The sequence below is a fragment of the Equus przewalskii genome, chromosome 19 (genome assembly GCF_037783145.1).
Source record: "Equus przewalskii isolate Varuska chromosome 19, EquPr2, whole genome shotgun sequence".
NCBI classification, from domain to species: domain Eukaryota; kingdom Metazoa; phylum Chordata; class Mammalia; order Perissodactyla; family Equidae; genus Equus; species Equus przewalskii.
The window spans coordinates 15,005,248-15,023,000 of NC_091849.1; the positions used below are offsets into that span (position 1 = coordinate 15,005,248).

General features: G+C 41.9%; 1 protein-coding gene across 11 annotated transcripts in view; it reads left to right on the forward strand.

Moving 5' to 3' along the window:
- JARID2 (jumonji and AT-rich interaction domain containing 2) overlaps nucleotides 1–17,753 on the forward strand; it is a 255,994-nt gene that overhangs the window by 128,181 nt on the left and 110,060 nt on the right. Inside the window, exon 1 of one of the 11 annotated variants that reach the window (XM_070585084.1) lies at nucleotides 10,961–11,145. The exons of 9 other annotated variants lie outside the window; for them this stretch is intronic. In XM_070585084.1, the coding sequence (XP_070441185.1) occupies nucleotides 11,079–11,145 (67 nt within the window). In that variant the 5' untranslated portion in view covers nucleotides 10,961–11,078. Of the gene's footprint in view, nucleotides 1–10,960; nucleotides 11,146–16,069; nucleotides 16,246–17,753 lie in introns of those variants that run through there. One more of the 11 variants, XM_070585085.1, reaches the window with a different exon arrangement.

The window sequence follows — 17,753 nt, forward strand, 5'->3', positions numbered from 1 at the left end:
CCGGGGAACATGTCTTTATGCATACTGAGATACTAGACTGTTTCCTTCTCCCTTCGCCCTGCAGTTTGGTGTTAATCTTCCTGCCTCTGAAAAATAGAAGCATGTAGTGAATGCACTTTACAGTGTATTCCTGGTGTTTTTTTTTTTTTTTTTTGGTAGGAAGTCTTTTTCTCCAGAAGATGCAGTGTTTTTCCTTTTTTTTCCCTCTTTTACAATTTAAATAAGAAGGAAAGAGCAGGGCTGCTTTATTCAACAAGTGCACCTTCTACTAAGGAAAGTTGTCTTTTTTCATTGTTGGCTTTTTTCCTATGGTTTCAAGGAACAAGGTGCTGAGATAAGAAGCAGGAGCTTGCCATTGATTTATTATCCTGTTTGTTACCATATGTCTGCCTCGCACTTCAATCTGTTGATGGAAAGCCTGATGTGAACGTGCCATGGGGCCAGAGAGATTTCCATCTTTCTGAGCTGTCTAACTGCAGACCCTGTATAACCGCTTCCACCTAGGCCCCAGGGAAGTCTGTTGTGAACATGGGGAATAACCCACGGGAGAATGTTGGCAGTTTCTTTATCCATCCCCTTACACCCCTGTCGCTGCACACTCAGGTCAAGCAAAGATGCCTTTTCCAGCAGTGTCCACATTGTGCAACCCACTCTTAGTGCTTCTACCCTCCTGGGGTCTCCCTTTATGGAAGAATTCCAAGGGAATAGGTTAAGATTGCCATCAAGTGGCTGCTCTTGGTAGTGGATGGGAGGATACTGGCCACCACTGCTGGCCAAGTCATCACACATTGTCCTCAGTTTCTTGACCCCTCTGTGAAGAATAATCAAGCTCAGGAGTGCTCTCTGAGGAATTGACTTGTTCTTTTTGCAGAGGCAGGGGAGCAAAGAGAGCTCAGAATTTGTATATATTGTACATCTTCAGAGAGGGCATCTATGTGAACCAAAACTGTACCTTGCCAGTGGACTCTGAAACTGTAGGTAGGCTCAGTTGCAGTGGGCCCTGGAGCTGTGAACCCAGTTGATGTGGAGGCTCACTGGAGAGAACTGCTGAGCATTCATCCTCCTGCCTGTGCTTGGCCCGGAGGCCACGGCCCTCCAACTCTACTCGTGGAAATTGGCAGGGAGGATCATACTGTCATCCCTGAGAGGATGGCCGGCCCCACAGCCCCACAAGGGGTGAAAAGAACTAACAAACCCAATTCAGCCATTCTTATTGGCTCCTGTTTGTTGTTTCTCAGCTCTGTAAATGGAGTAATAATTTCTTTCTCAGAAGTGATAGTTTTAGGATTAATGAGATGATTTATTTAAAGTCCTTAGAACCTGGCAGAAAGTAAGCATTCAAAGGGTAATTATTATTGAGGTTCTAGGTATACATTATCTAACTGCTTTCCATAAAAGCTGTAGCTGTGTCACAAAGCACCACACTTAAGGGACTGTATTAAAATCAGTTTGCCTCATTCCTCTGGGTCTGGATGCCAGCACCCTGTAATTAGACCTCACCCTAGGACTTGGAGAGCAGGAGCTGTGACTGAGCTAGAAAGGAAGTGATCCCTCTTTAGTTTTCCCCACCACCTCGTTCCTCAGTGGTGTTGGGAAACCTATTCTATAGGGATAGGATGAGTTTGTTTGTATCGGTGGCATGCTCTTCCCAGTGCACAGACCACTTGATTTGTTAGTCTCTGAGGAGCCCAAGGGGAGAGTTTCTGGGCTGGCCTGTGGTATGCCAAAGAAGATGGATCTGTGCCAGTTGGGTTGAAGGGGGAGGCCTGAGGCAGGCAGAGGGAGAGAGTGACTATGGAGTGCATCAGGATGGTGATGAAACTTTAGTTAGGGTCGAGGAAATAAAATTTCTAAGGCTTATATATTTTGAGCAGCTTTTTAGAAGTGATGGAGGCTATGTTATGTAACCATTCACATTGCAATCTGTCAAATCATATTAAACCAAAAATCTTGGATTCTAGCCATTTAAGCAATATTGTGTGCATCAAAAAAAATTGATACGTTGTAATGAGCACTGACATTGGGTTATAATTCTTGTTCTCCCAGTAACTGGGTATCACTGCGAGCAATCATCCCTTCACTGATTTCCTCCTTATGTAAAATAAAACACTAGACATCCCTTTGTCCCATTTGGTTGTGTTTGGTGATTCGTGATGTGTTGCTGTCTGATGTTTATGGCATGCTCCTCTTCTGCTTCCAACTTGCTGGATCCCCTGTGCTGTTGGGTTAGAAAGCATTTGGATGCTTTTACAGAATTTGTAGGGAAGTGGGTAGGAGGTAATCTAGAGGAAGTGTATCTTATCTGGTCACTGTTTTTCTCCTGTGGTGTGTGCATCCTCCTCCCACCTCTTTCTGGAGGTCTCCTGTGTGTGTAGGAACCAAGGATGTAAGCCCAGACTGATCTGTGTGTGGGTTTCCGCCTTTGTGCTGGTAGCCTTGAGGGTGGCAGAATGTGAGTCTAAGTCAGAAGAATTTCATGTAGCACTTTGTTCGTGAGGCTCAGTTGGGGATTGCTGACCTTTTACCCTCAGGCTGCATCAGGATCACCTAAAGCCGTTTATGATAAAAATCACCCTTTGGAGTAATTGCTTTGCAAAGAGAAAGTTTTCCTACAGTTCTTAGTGTTCTGAATAAGCTTGCGGCTTTTTAATGGTTTCAAGCACCGCTTTCCCTTCTCTCGTCTTGTAAAAGCTGGACTGATCGCCCCGTGAGCCATCTGCTGCTGAATTAAGGGGATCTGTCAGCTTGCTGCTCTGTGTGCCCCTCCTCTCCCTTTCACCCTGCATTCTGAAAAGAAGTTACCGTCTGTCTGACTTTCCCTGTTTGCTGGGTCTAAGCTCCTAGCAGAGGACAGGAGTGAAACCAGGGACTGCTGCTCCTGTACACTTGGCGACAGGGTCTTGAGACTAAATGTGTGAAAAATCTATACATCAGTGCTGTCTAGTAGACCTTTCAGCAGTGATGGAAATGTTTTATATCTGTGTTGCCCTGTATGGTAGTCACTAGTCGCTTGTGACTCATGAGTCCTTGTTATGTAGCTAGCCTGATTAGTTTTAGTTAAAAAGCCATGTGTGACTAGAGGCTACCGAGTTAGACAGTACCTCTCTTAGAGGCAGGATGAGCATAGAGGGGAACTTCTTCTCTTTGATCCTCATGCTCTTTGTTGTTGTTTCTGGCAGTAGGTCCTTCTAGATAGCCAGTGTTGTTGATTTCGGAAACATTCTCTTTTAGCTACCCTCATGGTATGAGACAGTTCTGACATAGTGAAAAATACTAATATTTTATTCAAATGCCTTTTACTGTTTTGGGCAATTTCAGAATATTTTTGTCCAGGGTATTAAAGTCACAATATTTGTATTATCCTTGAGTTCAATTTATCAATGTATTACTGGCTTCAAAATTGTCTTTGTCTGCTGTTCTCATTTACTTTATTCAGGTTTTTTCTTAGCTCCACATAAGCAGTGTTTAATGTGGGCTCTTTTCATCACTGACCACTTTTTTGTGATTAGGTACTACTACTATGATGGCAACACACCTATTTTCCCTGTGATACCATTTAAATAATTTTTAAGATTCCCTTTTTACTGTGCATTTGGAGTAGGTTATTTTAGTTGTGTAAAATGTGGAAATTTCAGAAAATTATAAAGATTGCTGCTGGGGAGAATACAGTGTTTTTTTGTTTTTTAAAATTACTAGTCTGTTCTATTTGCTCTGGTCTGATTTCTGTATGCTTAAAACATATTTTGTACAGTGGAATCTCTACAGTTTAAACATTGTGAGTCTTATGTTGCTAAGTTTTTGAAAGTGTGATTTTTCAAAATCATGTAATATTTAAAAAATATGTTCATATTTAGCATTAGTCTTCAGTATGGTACATGAGACTTTTCGGGACAATACTATGAAAAATACATACAAAATTAACAGTGATTGTTTAGTTTCACTTTATAAAAAGAAAGGAAGATTATTGTTTTTCAGTTTTGGTTGAATCATATTAGTAATAAAAAGAATTTAAGTTAGCAGGGTATAAAAGGTAAATACTTTCAGAAAGACAGAACAGCTTTAGAGACAGAAAGAAATTATTCACTCCAAATAAAGGAAACTTTAATTGTCCGGCATGCGCGACAGGTGGTTTCGGAATGTCCGCCAGGTGGTTCTGGCGTACCCGGCAGGTGATTTTGGCGTGTCCGGCAGGTGTTTCTGGCGAGTCGAGCAGGTGGCTCCAGCATGCTAGGCAGGTGCTTCCGGCGCCTCCGGCACGTGGTTCTGGTGTGTCTGAGAGCTGGTTCCGGCATGTCCGGCAGATGATTCCGGAGTGTCCGCCAAGTGGTTCTGGCATACCCGGCTGGTGATTTGGGCATGTCAGGTAGGTGGTTCCGGCGAGTCGAGCAGGTGGCTCCGGCGTGCTCGGCAGGTTGTTCAGACGGGTCTGGCAGGTGTTTTCCGTCTGTTCGGGGTGTGGTTCCAGCATCTCATGCACATGGTTCTGGCACGTCTGAGATGTGGTTCCGGCCGGCCCGACAGGTGTTTCCACAGTGTCCGCCAAGTGGTACTGGCGTAGTTGGCAGGTGATTTTGGCATGACCGGCAGGTGGTTCCAGCAAGCCCGGCAGGTGATTCCGAAGTGTTCCCCAACTGGTTGTGGCGTAGCCGGCAGGTGATTTTTGCGTGTCCGGCAGGTGGTTCTGGCGAGTCGAGCAGGTGGTTCTGGTGTGCTCGGCAGGTGCTTCCGGGGTCATTGGCACATGGTTCTGGCAAATTAATAAGAGGTTAAATGTCTGGAAGACATAATATAATATAATGAAGGTTATTGAGTGTTAAATTTATGAATGCTCTAATTTTATTTCATTAGTTTAAAATTTGAAGTTTACTTTTCAAGAATTCCTAATTTTGATCAGTGAATGCTGAGAAATCATTTTTTTACAAATTGCATGAGGTAATCTTAGCCACATACTTTTAAACACAGAGGTAATTCGTTGAAACATTTTGCTCTCCAGGAAGAAAGGGTGCTTTGGAATGCTTGGTAGGTTGTAGAGTGGGGCCTCTGAAGGATGAGCACTTCAGGCTTATGAAGGCCCTGAAATGGCCCCAAGGAGCAACTTACTCTCTCAACAGTATTTGTTGGACCTCAGCCATTTTCTGTAGGCACGAGCTAGGTTTTGAAGATTATTAAGATGAGCAAGACTAAATTCTCTTGTTTGGGAAACCTGACAATCAGGCAAACGTTTGCTCATCTCTATGGGTATTACAGTGAAGTGTATCCCTTGCAGGGCAGGTGGTGGGTGTCACTGGAGACTGAGCAGAAAGGTGAATAGGAGCTTTCTAGGCAGGCAGAGAGGAGAGAATATTCCAAAAGCGGGAACAGCATGTGCAAGGGCACTGAGGCTTGTGAAATCAAGTAATGAAGAGAATGTGTCATTTCCCATATGTGTAGGACCCAAGCCAGCTGCCTCAGTGCCTTCACGGACTATCTGTCATGGAGTGTCCTCAGGTCTGAAAACCACAGCAGTGCTAGTCAGTCTATTGCGTTGCTCAGCAGGCTGATGTAGAAGAATTGTCTTTCTTTTTTTAAAATGGATGCAGATGGAATTTAAACTAGTAAAAGAAGCAACAAAGTAATTAAAACAAACTATTGAAATCCTTCTACATAAATCTTTGTTCTTTGATTAATTTCTTAGTATTACTTTCTAGAAGTAAAATTGCTGACTTAAACTTTTAAAAGTTGTTGGCATCCTTTACGAAGTTGCTCTCCAGAAATGTCTTATCATTTTCTTACCATACTCGCAGTGTATGAGAGTATAGATTTTGTCGGAATCAGTCATTTGAAAAGGGGATCAACTTCAATTGTAACCTGAGTCAGCTCTTCGTTTCAGTACTTTTCAAACATTGTTTTCTATTATTCGTTATTCTTGGGTACGTAAAACAACCATGTCATGATTCTGGTTAAATTTTACTTTATGCTGTTGTGGTTCGTGGTTTCACAGTAATCTCTGTGTTGATAATCTTCTTTAACTTGGCCTCATGTCTCTGTTTTACCTTTTCAAATTCATCACCCGAATCCATCTTAAAATACATTAAAAGCTGAAATGTATTTTAACTTCTGTTTCTTTTTACAACCAAATAATTAAAAGTATATATTGAGCAAAAATTCTATGAATAATTTATTAGAACCCAAGTGTATTAAGGCACATAGGTGATCATCATAAAGTGCTTACTATGTACCACTTACCCTTCTACATATATATTTGGCCTTAATTTAACCAACCATGGTTGTCCTTATGTCCATTTAACAGATGAGGAAACTGAGGCATAAAGTGCTTTTGGTGATTCTCCTTAAAATGCACACAGTTGATGAAGAGCCAGAGTAGGATGAGAACCAGGGAAACTTTTCCAAATTTTGCTGTGAACCATTAAGGCTGTTAGTGCTAGATGCTTACCAAATAAACCAGTTTGTTTGTTTGTTTTTAATTAAATCTGATGGAATGTTATCTTTTCTGATGACTTGTTAATTTGAGCTTCTTGGTTTAATTGTAGTGCTATTTCATTGGAAGTGTGAGTAAAATCCATAGCAACCAGGTTTGTTTCACTAGTTAATACATGATCACCCAGCCCGGATCCTCTCTACTGTGTTCTTGTAATTATTGGTATTAATTTATAATTGTACAGTGTGGCCTTGAAGTCACGTTGGCTAGAGGGCCAGCCACATGCATTATACAGTTGAGCGCTGTTGGTGCTTCAGGAATTACCAAGCCCTCTTGGAAAGAGTCCAAGCCAGACTCCTTGTGTACCTAATTCTACTTGGTGTATTGCCAGAGTATTAGCTTTTATTTAAATATAATTCTCACAAGTAATGTTTATTATTATTATGATGGCTGCTGTAAAGTGCCCACACTTTGATAATGTTTTTGAAAGTCAAGTATTAGCACCGTGGATCACTTTTCTTGTTGGATTTTTATCACAAGGTAGGTGATAGGATCAATACAATGTAATTCAGCCCAAACAACAGAGAAATATCTTTATGAATACATGGCTAATGCAGTGTGATCATTAAAATCCTCTATTTCCCCTATAGGAAATTCTCAGACTGCACAACCTTATATGCCTTTCTCTCACACACAGCAGCCCACTCCACCCTACCCCTCCTCTATAATAAGTGTTTTTGGGGAAATTGTTATTAGTTGCATGCAACTGAAATGCTAAGGTGCCCCCTTCATACAGAGTAACTTGTATGGAGAGCAGGACATCAGAGAGCTTTAGTAAGCAGATCATGGATGAGGAGTCATGGGTGATAAGGAGTACTCTGTAAGGCTTGTCTTTCCTTTATGAGGTGGGTCCCAACTCAATTTGGGCTGACAACATTGATTGGATATATGAATAAAACAAGGTCTTACTGCTTCTGAGGCATGAGGTTCTTTAATTAATCAGCACAGGATACTATTAGATATCCTCTTCAATTTCCAAATGAATTGGCTCGTATTTTACCCAAATCCTAGACTAGGGTTTGCTCCAGTCATATATTTTTAATGCTAAGTGCAGCTGGTAGCTGCTGCACAGTTAGCCCAACTTAGAGGTAATGAAATGGTTGTGTATGTTGGTAGATCCTTGATTCTGAAGCTCTCAGAGGCACAATGTGTCCTTGGATGTCCTGGTGTTTAGGTGATAATTGGGTAGATGGCAGCCATGTACCTGTCTGCCTACCTGGCAGTTCTTGGAATAGGAGATCCTTTATGAAATTCTGATCTCCTGAAGTAGCAGTTGGAGTGTTTTGTTCTCTGCAGTCTTAGAGATTACAATGATACATTGCAGGTGCACGAGCAAAAATTGATCTCTGCTTTGGAAACTAGTTTGCCATTAACTTGTGAATTTGGGTATTTGCATATATAAGGATTTCCAGTAGTTCTGCTTGTAGGTGTGTATCCCAAAGAAACTCTAGTGCATTCTTTCCAGGGGACAAGCAGAAGTATCTTGGCGGCAGCATGGTTTGTGATAGCGAACTGACAACATTTAGATGCCCTTGAACAAGAGAATCAAAATAGATTGTGGAGTAGTCATAAAATAGAGTAGATAAATAATAGTGAAAATGAATGGGTAAAGTATAAGGAAAATCACGGGTGCATCTTAGTAACCTGGGGTTGACTTGGGAAAAAACAAGTCCCCTAAGACTTAGCACGGTGTGATACCCTTTTTATAAAGTTCATAGTCAAGCACAGTGAAATAGGCGTATGTGTTTGTGGCTATAGTTTAGAAAATAATGAATATGGGTGGGAGGAAGGACATAGGTAATGTTCTAATAGTTGTATTTGGCCGTGGGTTTGCAGTTGTTCTTCACATTATTAAAAATTAAATAAAATGTAAAGAAACTGAAGTTGATAATCTTTGGGGGAGTTTTCATTGAAGGATTGGGACTTGCTCTGAACTCTGAATGTTGAAACTTGGCTCGTGGTGCTGTCAGTCATGTTAACTTGGAGCAGAGAAAGAGTCCTTGCCAGTCTCACTCTTCTAATCGTCTCTTCTTTTCAGAATTTAAATATGGAAAGTTGTATTGCCGTTCTTAAGCTGAACCCACTTCTCAGTTTCATTGTGTGTCTCACAGAGAGTGCGGTTGGTCTGTTTGGCACTGTTGATATGCTGCTTCTCTGTTAAACCAGCATTTTATCTCAACTGTCCAAAACCTGCTGATGTTCATAGGCAACAGTCTTGGGACTCTCCTTCCCAGCTCAACAGCAGAGCACAGGGCTAACTCAGCATATATTTTAGGAAATGCTGAGTGCATGTTCAGATGCTGATGATGGTTTTGGAAGTAAAAGAAGCCTGAGGCCAACATCTTATGTTTTTTTAATTTAAATACTTGGTTACTTTTTTAGTTGATGGGAAGAGGAAGCAGCTGTGAAGTGGAGGAGAGTAGAGGTAGGAAAAGAGCAGATACCCCTTCTGCTGATGGCTAAATACTCCTTTGCCTGTGTACATTCTCATGGGATTGGTTGGAGCAGAGGATGTTAAGGATGACCAGTATCCATGGATGACTCTCAAGCTTTGTTTCTGGCCAGTTGTTTGTGTCCGTGGTTTCTACTTTCTCATTAACCTTTTCTCAGAATTACCATATCTCCAGAATATCTGCTTCACGTCTCCTTTCCAGTTCTCTGTTTTGGGTGCTTTTGATTAGCAAAGGTGCCAAAAGACAAGTCCCTGTAGAAGGAAGAGGAAAAAAGCCAAATAGTCATCCCTTAAATGTCCTTTAATTGACTGTGTGTGACTTATGCTGCAGTGGAATACATGCCAGACAGTTGTCCAACATTATAGGCTATACTGCAGTGGAGAGAACTGAATGAGGGTCTGTCCTGACGGCTCACACTGGGCATGAAATAATCGGAGAGGGGTTTTCCAACCCTGCGTGTTCTACAGGGAACTGTGTCATGAAGTTGTTCAATGTGTTAGCTTTCCCTGTCTCCAATTAGAAGTGGGTTCTTGGATGTTCTTCTGTTTGTTGAGACCTTATAAGGAAATAGCTTTATGATAAGGAATTAGCTTTGTGATCTTGGTTAAGAACCATACCTGCATAATTATGCCTTAGTTTACTCATCTATAAAGCGGGGGATTTACTACTATCTGTAATTCTGATTTTAAAGTGGTGGATATCAAGTAGAGATTAGGGAAGACCATCACCTACTTCATGATATTTCTTTTGTTTGAAAGTGAGGCGCGTAGATATTCCCTGGTGATGTAGGAAACGGGAGTTAGCCACAGCAGAAAGAACAATCACCAGCCCTGGTAACTGTCAGCTAGGTGCCCTGACCAAGCTACCATGTGCCTTCAGGGTTTTGGTAAGGTCTAAATAACTTAACCTGTGTAAAGCCCAGAAGGAGCTCATTCAATGCTTAAATAACAACAACAAACTAAAAGTAATAGTAAGGGGCATTCTTTTCCCCGTTCCCTTGGATGAATCTGTGAGGAAAACTTTCAGTGCCTTGTGAGTTCTTTGAGGGTGTTGCCATCATCCTTTTTCCTCTTTGGAAAAGCATAAAGAAGAAGATTGTGGGATGGTGTTCAGAGTGTGTGTTTTGGACATTATGATTGCCAGCTGAAGTTCAAAAGCTTCAAAAGAATTAACGTTAAAAATAAAAAAATTTATGACATGTGAAGAGGGATGTGTGCTCCAGCTATCTGAGGCCAGGGAGCTGGCCAGCCCTGTGGGATTCTTGCCTTTTTCCCCCTCTGCAGCTGCCAGGCCACAGAGCCTGTTTTGTGAAAGATCCTCAAGAAACAATGAGGGAAAACAGCTTCTGTTTTATTAGATTAGATGAATTTATGTGCCTGGGGGCGGGGTGTCCGTGTGTTGGGGGCGGGGAGGGCAGCCATGGCCCATGTGGTCATCACATAAGTAATGAAGCTCCCTAGTAGCTGGAATTGGAGGGAGGGGGCGGGCTGGAGGAGGAGCATGTGGAAAGAGATTTCTGCAGTTTGCCTGGAGAGCTGCCCAGGTTTCCCAGCCAAAAAAACAAATAAAAATAAATAAAAGGCAAGTGCTGAATGACACAGATTATGATATTAAAAAGGGATGCCATTGAAAATGTGCCTTGGACCCTGCTGTCCATGGGGGTCAAGTGTGTGCATGGAGGGGGTTGTGATCTGACAGACTGGGCATACAAAAGTGGGGACAGTTAAACTGATTGCCCCCTTCAAAGGTGTCCCCCCATGTCGAAATTCTGAAATAAGGATTTGTGTGCATTGCAGGTTGGGGAAATTGCAGGATGAAAAGCTAGTGGCTCATTTCCTTTTTCTCATTTTATCAGGATGGGGGGAAAAGCCCCAGACCCCTCCTCTTCAGTGTTAGCTTCCCTCCCATCCACATAAATAACCTTCTCTCCCTGGCGCCTCCCCTCCCCCTCGGCCCCAGTGCTGTTTGGCTGTCCTATTGCCGCGCGGAATCTGCACTGCCGGAATCCGCACTGCCGCTTGCTTATTACGTACAGGGGAGGATTGTTGACAAGTGCTCTGGAGCCTGCCTCGCCGCGCTCTTCCTTCCTCCCTCCCTCCCTCTGTCCTTCTTCCTCTCTGTCTCTCTGCAATGATCCAGCTCTGAGGATGGCTGCTCCACGGGTCTGTCAGGTGCAGTTTTTGGTGGCTTATCTTGAGGAACCTGGGATAGAAGGTCTGTTCCTATAATAAAATAAAAACCAAATAGCTCTAGATTTGTTTCAGGATGGTATGGCTTTTGTTGGAGAAATAGGCCTTTTGTGGGTTTCCCTGCTGGGGTTCTGATTAAATCCATTATGGATGGCAAGGTATGTGTGTGTCTATATGTATATATGAGTATGTAAAAAGTGTTGCAATTTGCTTAATATTAATATTCTTTTAGCTTTGATATCCTCCCTAGGGGCAGTGGTGGCTCCTGCAAAGGCACTATGGAAATTTACAAGAGAGAAATAATGTCGCTCTTAAAGCATTCAGCTCTGTTGACCATTTTGGCCAAATCTGTAGTTTTAGCTTGTATGAATTTAGACATTTCTCTGGGGACTGAATGCCATCCAGCTATAGCTGGTCCCTTTCTTTTATTGCCAGTTTATGTGATCATTTCCCAGTGTTTAAAAATAGATATTTGATTAAAGTTAGTTCATTCTCACCATAGCTTTGGTCTCCTTTATAAAAAGCATGCATGGTTTCATTTCCCTTAATATTTTCTTTCTCTACCTCTTCTTTCCTTGAAAGATGGAGGAAACTGAGGCATGTAAATAGATACTGAGTGATTCTAGGTTAGATCTTAAAGCTTTAAACTTCAAGTGCTCTCAATTCTTCTCCCATATTTCATGCGTTAATCCATGTTTGTATTTCTAGATATAAACACAAATGAATTTTATGCGACATCAGTTTTAGGTGCCTCAAATCTTTGCAGATTCTGTGGCAACATTCCTCGAGTTCTGCTTTCTGCATTGCTTCCATTAGGTTTCAGTCCGGGGAAGAATGTTGCTTGGGAGGCAGTAGGCCTCTCTGAACTTGCTGTCAGCAGATTTTTTTGACTTTGAATAGCTCACTTAATCCTTTCTTATTATATTCATCTGAAAAGTTGATGTGCAGTTGATTGTCAATATTTGAGTGAGGTAATGAGGGCACTGGGCAGCCTCTGCCCCTCCCAATCATACTGCAAACCAAACATAATTTAGAACTTCTGTGGGGTCCATTTTTATCATCTTAGGGAATAAAGGCAGCCAAGAGAGTTTTTGGGGTAAGGGTTTGGCTATCTACTTATCCACAAATTATGATGTTTGGACACAAAGTATTTGGAGTCTCTTATCATCACAGACTAGTACACAAACTAGTAACTTTATGGGATTTGTTGATTTGTGTTAAAGCCAGCTTTACTCACCTTTGTAAAGACCTGGTAATATTTGAAGAGCCTGGTGCTTAGATTTGTAGGGTAAATGTAGTGATGATATGAACCTTTAAAGATATGTACTTGTGTACACACGTACATTGTAATTACTTAAAGGTAGACACTAGCTGTCTAATAACATGCTACGTATATGGAAATTTCCCTTTGAGAAGTGCAAATTCCATTATTTGCAAAGTGAGATTTTGGCATGTCAGGTTACCCGAGCATAAAACTTTGAACATGTTGGTCTCATCTATCTTTCTAAAAGAATTTCTTTAAAAATGCTCCATGTTTACCTCTACTATGTATGACTCTAAGTTCCCGTGCTCTGCAGTGATGCCATTGTTCTGTAGCTCGTTTTCCACACCAGCCTAAGCCCAACATTGTCTTTAGTCACTTTTCTTCTGATTGGGGAAAGCAGTTTCCCAGCTCTGATGTGTTCAGTGCTGGGCCATCTGTACAGTGGAACCCTTGTACTTCACTGATAAAACCTTGAATTGCATGTCCTGGGGGATCCCAAAGATTTATGCTTTTGATGGACAATTACAACTAGGTTGCCTGGTAAGCATGCATTGGACTGGTTTGCCAGTGTAAAATTAAACAGGTGCTGGGATGGGGCATGGACCTAGAAGTAATGTTATGGCCTGGGATAGAGGAGTTGTGATTGGATGCACAAGCAGAACTTGTCACTGTAGAGCAATGTGGATATTTTCCCTAATTATTATTATTCAAGATACTGTACCTGTTCTGATTACTATACAAATCATGTCAAGGATGAAGAATGAATAAAAAGTGCGAGAGTGTAGGGAGGAAGAACCGTTGTGCCAAAGAGGTAAGGGAGTTGTGCCAAAATGCACTGTGTGTTTTGCTCACTATTGTGATCATCTGAGTTTCAGTAGCTTCTGGGCTGGTCCAGAAAGCTTTCCTCGAGATCATGGATCTTTCTCACTGAGTGGTTCTTATAAAGAATGAAGTTCAGCTGCGGCTTTTTTGGGTTGTTGGGGCCACTCTAGGAGGAGTGTTTTCTCTCCTCTTGTGACTCCTGGTCAGGCCGCGGGAAGGCGAAGTCTTTTGTTCGTTGGTGGTGCTCACTCACTTGGGGTTTAGACAGCTAGAATAGGGCCTGTTTTAGTGATTGCGGCAATCTGGCCACCCTTCCTGTGTGTAAATGTGACATGTCTGCTGGGCTTGTTCCTTTGTGCCTCAAGGTGAGGAAATGCCTCCTGGGCTGAGGGTTTTGTCTGTGTTTTTTCTTGCTTGTCTCTCTCAAATTTAGCCATTTGCTTGATTCTGAAATAGGAAAAAAGGATAGGGTCTTGCCTTTATCCTTGCCTACCCAGTGGCTCAACTTTTCCATGTTATTAATTATCAGTGTGTCCGGTTTTTTCTCTAAAACCTTTTATCAAAAAATTGCCCAGGCCAAAAAGGTTTAGATTGTTCAGGAAGGTTTTGAGGGGCAAGAGTCTAGTGGCAGTGAAGGGCTCCTGTGGGATTATCGATTTATCTGTCTGTCTAACCACTTTTTGGGTGTTAAACTAACAAAAACTTGTGTTGGTGCTCTATCTTGAGGCTCTTTTGAGTGGTCATTGGGACTGTTTTGGGCTTACATTTTCTTGGCTGGAATGGGAAATCTCCATACCTGATTTGAGAGCAGACAAAGGGGAGCCCTAGTCTGCTCAGGGGCCATTCTCCTGAGGGAAAGGAATAATTATTTTCCATAAGCAGAGGTATTAAACCACTTTCATTTGTCACTGCCACACTCATGGAAGCACATCATGCCTCACTACCGTCGTTTGTTCTCAACCACCTCAGCATTTTGATATGGAGAGGATGTCAGTGGACCAGCCTGGGCTTGGCTTCGCAGATCTCTCTGCACTGCTCACCCCTTCCCTGGGACCCTGGGATTCATGTGAGAGCTAAGCTTGACCTGAGTGTGTACAGTTGGGTTTGAAGTCCATATTCACGGTGAACATTCAAAACTGGCCTGAGCCAAATTTTCCCGGACATCAAAATGCAAAAAAGCAAGCAATCCAATTTTTCTTTCAAAATTTGAGTGAAAATAGGCTTTATTTTTTACTAGTAATGGCAGCAAACTCTGCATTCTGAATACCTCAGATAGGGTCTCTACCTCAACCAAGGGGGCTGCTTTTATAATTTTTCTCTCAATTCGAAGTGCTGCAGCCACCCCCATCCCCCAACACACACACACACACACACACACACACACGCACACACACACACACTGCTGAAAATAAAAGCTCTCTTTGGATGCTTAACTGTTTAATATGTAATGTGATACCTTGTCTCACAGTGACAGGGTGACAGACGGCGTTGGCTCTATAATACAGAATTACCTTTTGTGCATCTCTTCAACAACAAAGCAAAATACATTGACTCTCCCTAATATGCTAATAAGTTTGGTGTGCTCCAGATGTTTTGGAAGCTGGGGAACAGCTTCAAAGGTCTCCTTGTGTTTCCTTTCTCTTTAACCCTTCTTTAGGCATTGCTTCTGTGAAATAGAGGCATTAAATTTTCCTTTGGTTTCGTGTTCTGTCATGTATGTATAGCTAATGGGAGGACTGGTGAAACTTCTTTGTGTCTCAAACATCATAAAATTACAAGGGCCGCACATTGTAGTCCTTTTTTTCAGATGTTAGAAAAGAATTACCTTCTCTTTATATGTTTGGGTTGTGAAATCTGTAGCTCTCATTAATTGCTTAGAAATCTTTGGCCTCGTTTCTGTTTCAGTTTTCCCAACCCCCTTTATGTTAAGGCAGGAGGGAGAAGATCGTGCCCATATATCTCCAGCCTCCAAGAACAAGAATTCTTATTCCCCTTTGCTGCTGCTGTTCCAGGCTCAGAGAAAAAGCCAATTTTGGTGTATTGCCTTGAAATCCTTTTCATTTCTTGCTAATTTGGGAGATGAGATAAAACACTCCTGAATTTGCAGAGCCCCGTGGATGGCAGGGTTCTGCTGTATTTGATTTCTTTGGAGTTCTCAGCTGTGAGAATGGGCATTGCCTTTGTGGTGGCTGAGTGGTCTCGGGCCTGTGACATGCTGCTCCTGTCAGATGATGGTGACTAGCCCAGGTTTCAGGCAGTCTCCAAGCTGTCTTTATGGCAGTGATTTGAAATTTTCAGCTCATATTTATTGCTTTTGTGAAAGACAATAGACAGGGTTTAATTTAAGTTCGACCTACTGAATATTAATAGAGGAGAACAAATGCTAATGTGGGGAGACTGAATCTCTGGGCCATTCAGTTTCCTCGTTTAACCTCCTCTCCCCAACAAAGGTTTGTATTGATAGGGGGAGGGGTTTGGGAGAAAAATCAGTTTGTATGTTTGAAGAAGGGGATGCCGTTTCATTATTTCTCATTGACTAAAAATAGTAATTTAAAAACTGGATGGCAGGGCTTTGTTAGGCAGGGGAAAGAAAAGACAGCGCCCATTAGCTTGTCTAACAGTATAATAATGGCTGTCCTGCCCTGTGGCATCATGTTCCATCTTGCTGACCTGGCTCTTCTGGATTGGGCAGGCTGTGCGACTTGGATTAAAATATTCAAAATGAAATGGGGTAGCCAGTACACTGGAGATATGAGGGAAGGGGGCGGAAGTGTGCAAAAAAGAGAAAGCCCAGTTTTATCCAGCCATGTAGACTAACTAAAAATAAATGTAAATTTTCTCTGTGCTGATATATACAGGATGGAAGTACTCAAATTGAAAAAGTCGATCATAAGCAGAACAAGTCAGTCCTGCCTCTTAATAGAAGCTATGAAAAGCAGAGGTCCTTCAGTTTGTATACCAGGCAATCAATTCCCTATGTATGGACCCATTTTCTTATTTGGAAAGTGAATCAAACGACCCATGTCTCTTCTAGTTCAGGTAAACCAGTCATTATTAATCCTTGGAATGTGAAAGATTTTGAAGATCCTAGTCTGCTTGAGGGCTTGGGACAGTGGACCTACCACTTTCATCCTTTTAATGTAGCTCAGTCATGCCTTAGTGTTTCAGAGCATCCCCATCCGTTTTGTCTCTCATTGAGCTCACGTACAGTTAAAGTCCCCCCTTTTCATGTCAAATTTCATAATCCTGTTTCCCTGAATTTGTGCTTGGACAGTTGAGTTTTTTGAAGGGAAGAAACATTATATACCTTTTTACATTTATGCCTCTTAGATATGAACACTTTCTTCCAGTGTGTTACTTATTATAGTTTGTATTTGTCATTAGCTGACTCTTATAGCTTTGTGACAAGTTTTGTAAGCAATCTTCTTCCCCTTCATAAAATTATCGATAAAAAGTGGAAGAATGCCCCAACAGAACTTGGATGCCTTATTGAGTTGTGTTATGATAGACTGTGCAATCATAATTGGTTTCCTGGGCTCTAACTCACATTTGCCCAGGGCCTTACTGTGTCTTAGGGCAACTAGGTCTCTTACTGACTTGAACCTTGCTTTCCCTTGCACTAGTGGTTCTCAAAATGTGTTCCCCGGAGCAGTGAAAGCAGCAACAGCACCAGTTGGGAATTTGTTAGAAGAGGATAGACTGGGGCTGAGGCCTAGGGGGCTGTTTGAACAAGGCTTGCCGGTGTTCTGATTCATGGACAAGTTTGAGAATCTCTACCTTTACAATCTGCTGAGATCATTCTTGTCAGAAGGACAAGGGTATTGAATAGCTTAACTTTTCTCTGCTGAATCATTTCACTCACTCACTCAGTCACTCACTCAGTCGCTGCTTCACTCAGCAAATACTTAAGATCTGTCGTGTGCCGAAGGGTACAGCAGCATTTCTTTCCTGGCTTCACCTAGCAGCACTTAGTCCTTCCTTATTTCCTCCTTGATCCAAATTGAGCTTCAAAACAATCACCTCTTCTTCTTCCTTCTCCTCCTGGACTTCCACCACCCCCACCATCACCTGTCTTTTGGTTTTTGTTTCTTAGGCACATTGCAAATCCCAACTTTGCTAGTCTTCTTTTGGTATTGCACGCTTGCTTGTTGGTTCCATTATTTCATATTCACTGCCCTCCTCTGTCACTTTTTCCTTGCCCTACAAGTGCAGACTTTCTTCTTGGCACATACTACGAACTGATTCATACATGTGGTTTGTTGATTATCTCCTCTCACTAGAATTTAGGTTTTGTTTGATTATGCCTGTATCCCCAGTGTCCTGTCATGTGGTAGGTGTTGCACGAATGAATGAAGTCAGATTCTCTCTCTCCTTTTCTGCTTATTCTCCTTTATGTACTTACATACTATTGAAAAATTTGAATTCAACCAAGAGCACACTTAATATTTAAGATGTATATCTCCTTTTTTTCTGATTAACCTGAATTTTTACTTTGAATTTCCCATCTTTTTCAAGTGTGGCGATTCATCCATCTTCTCCAGTTTTTA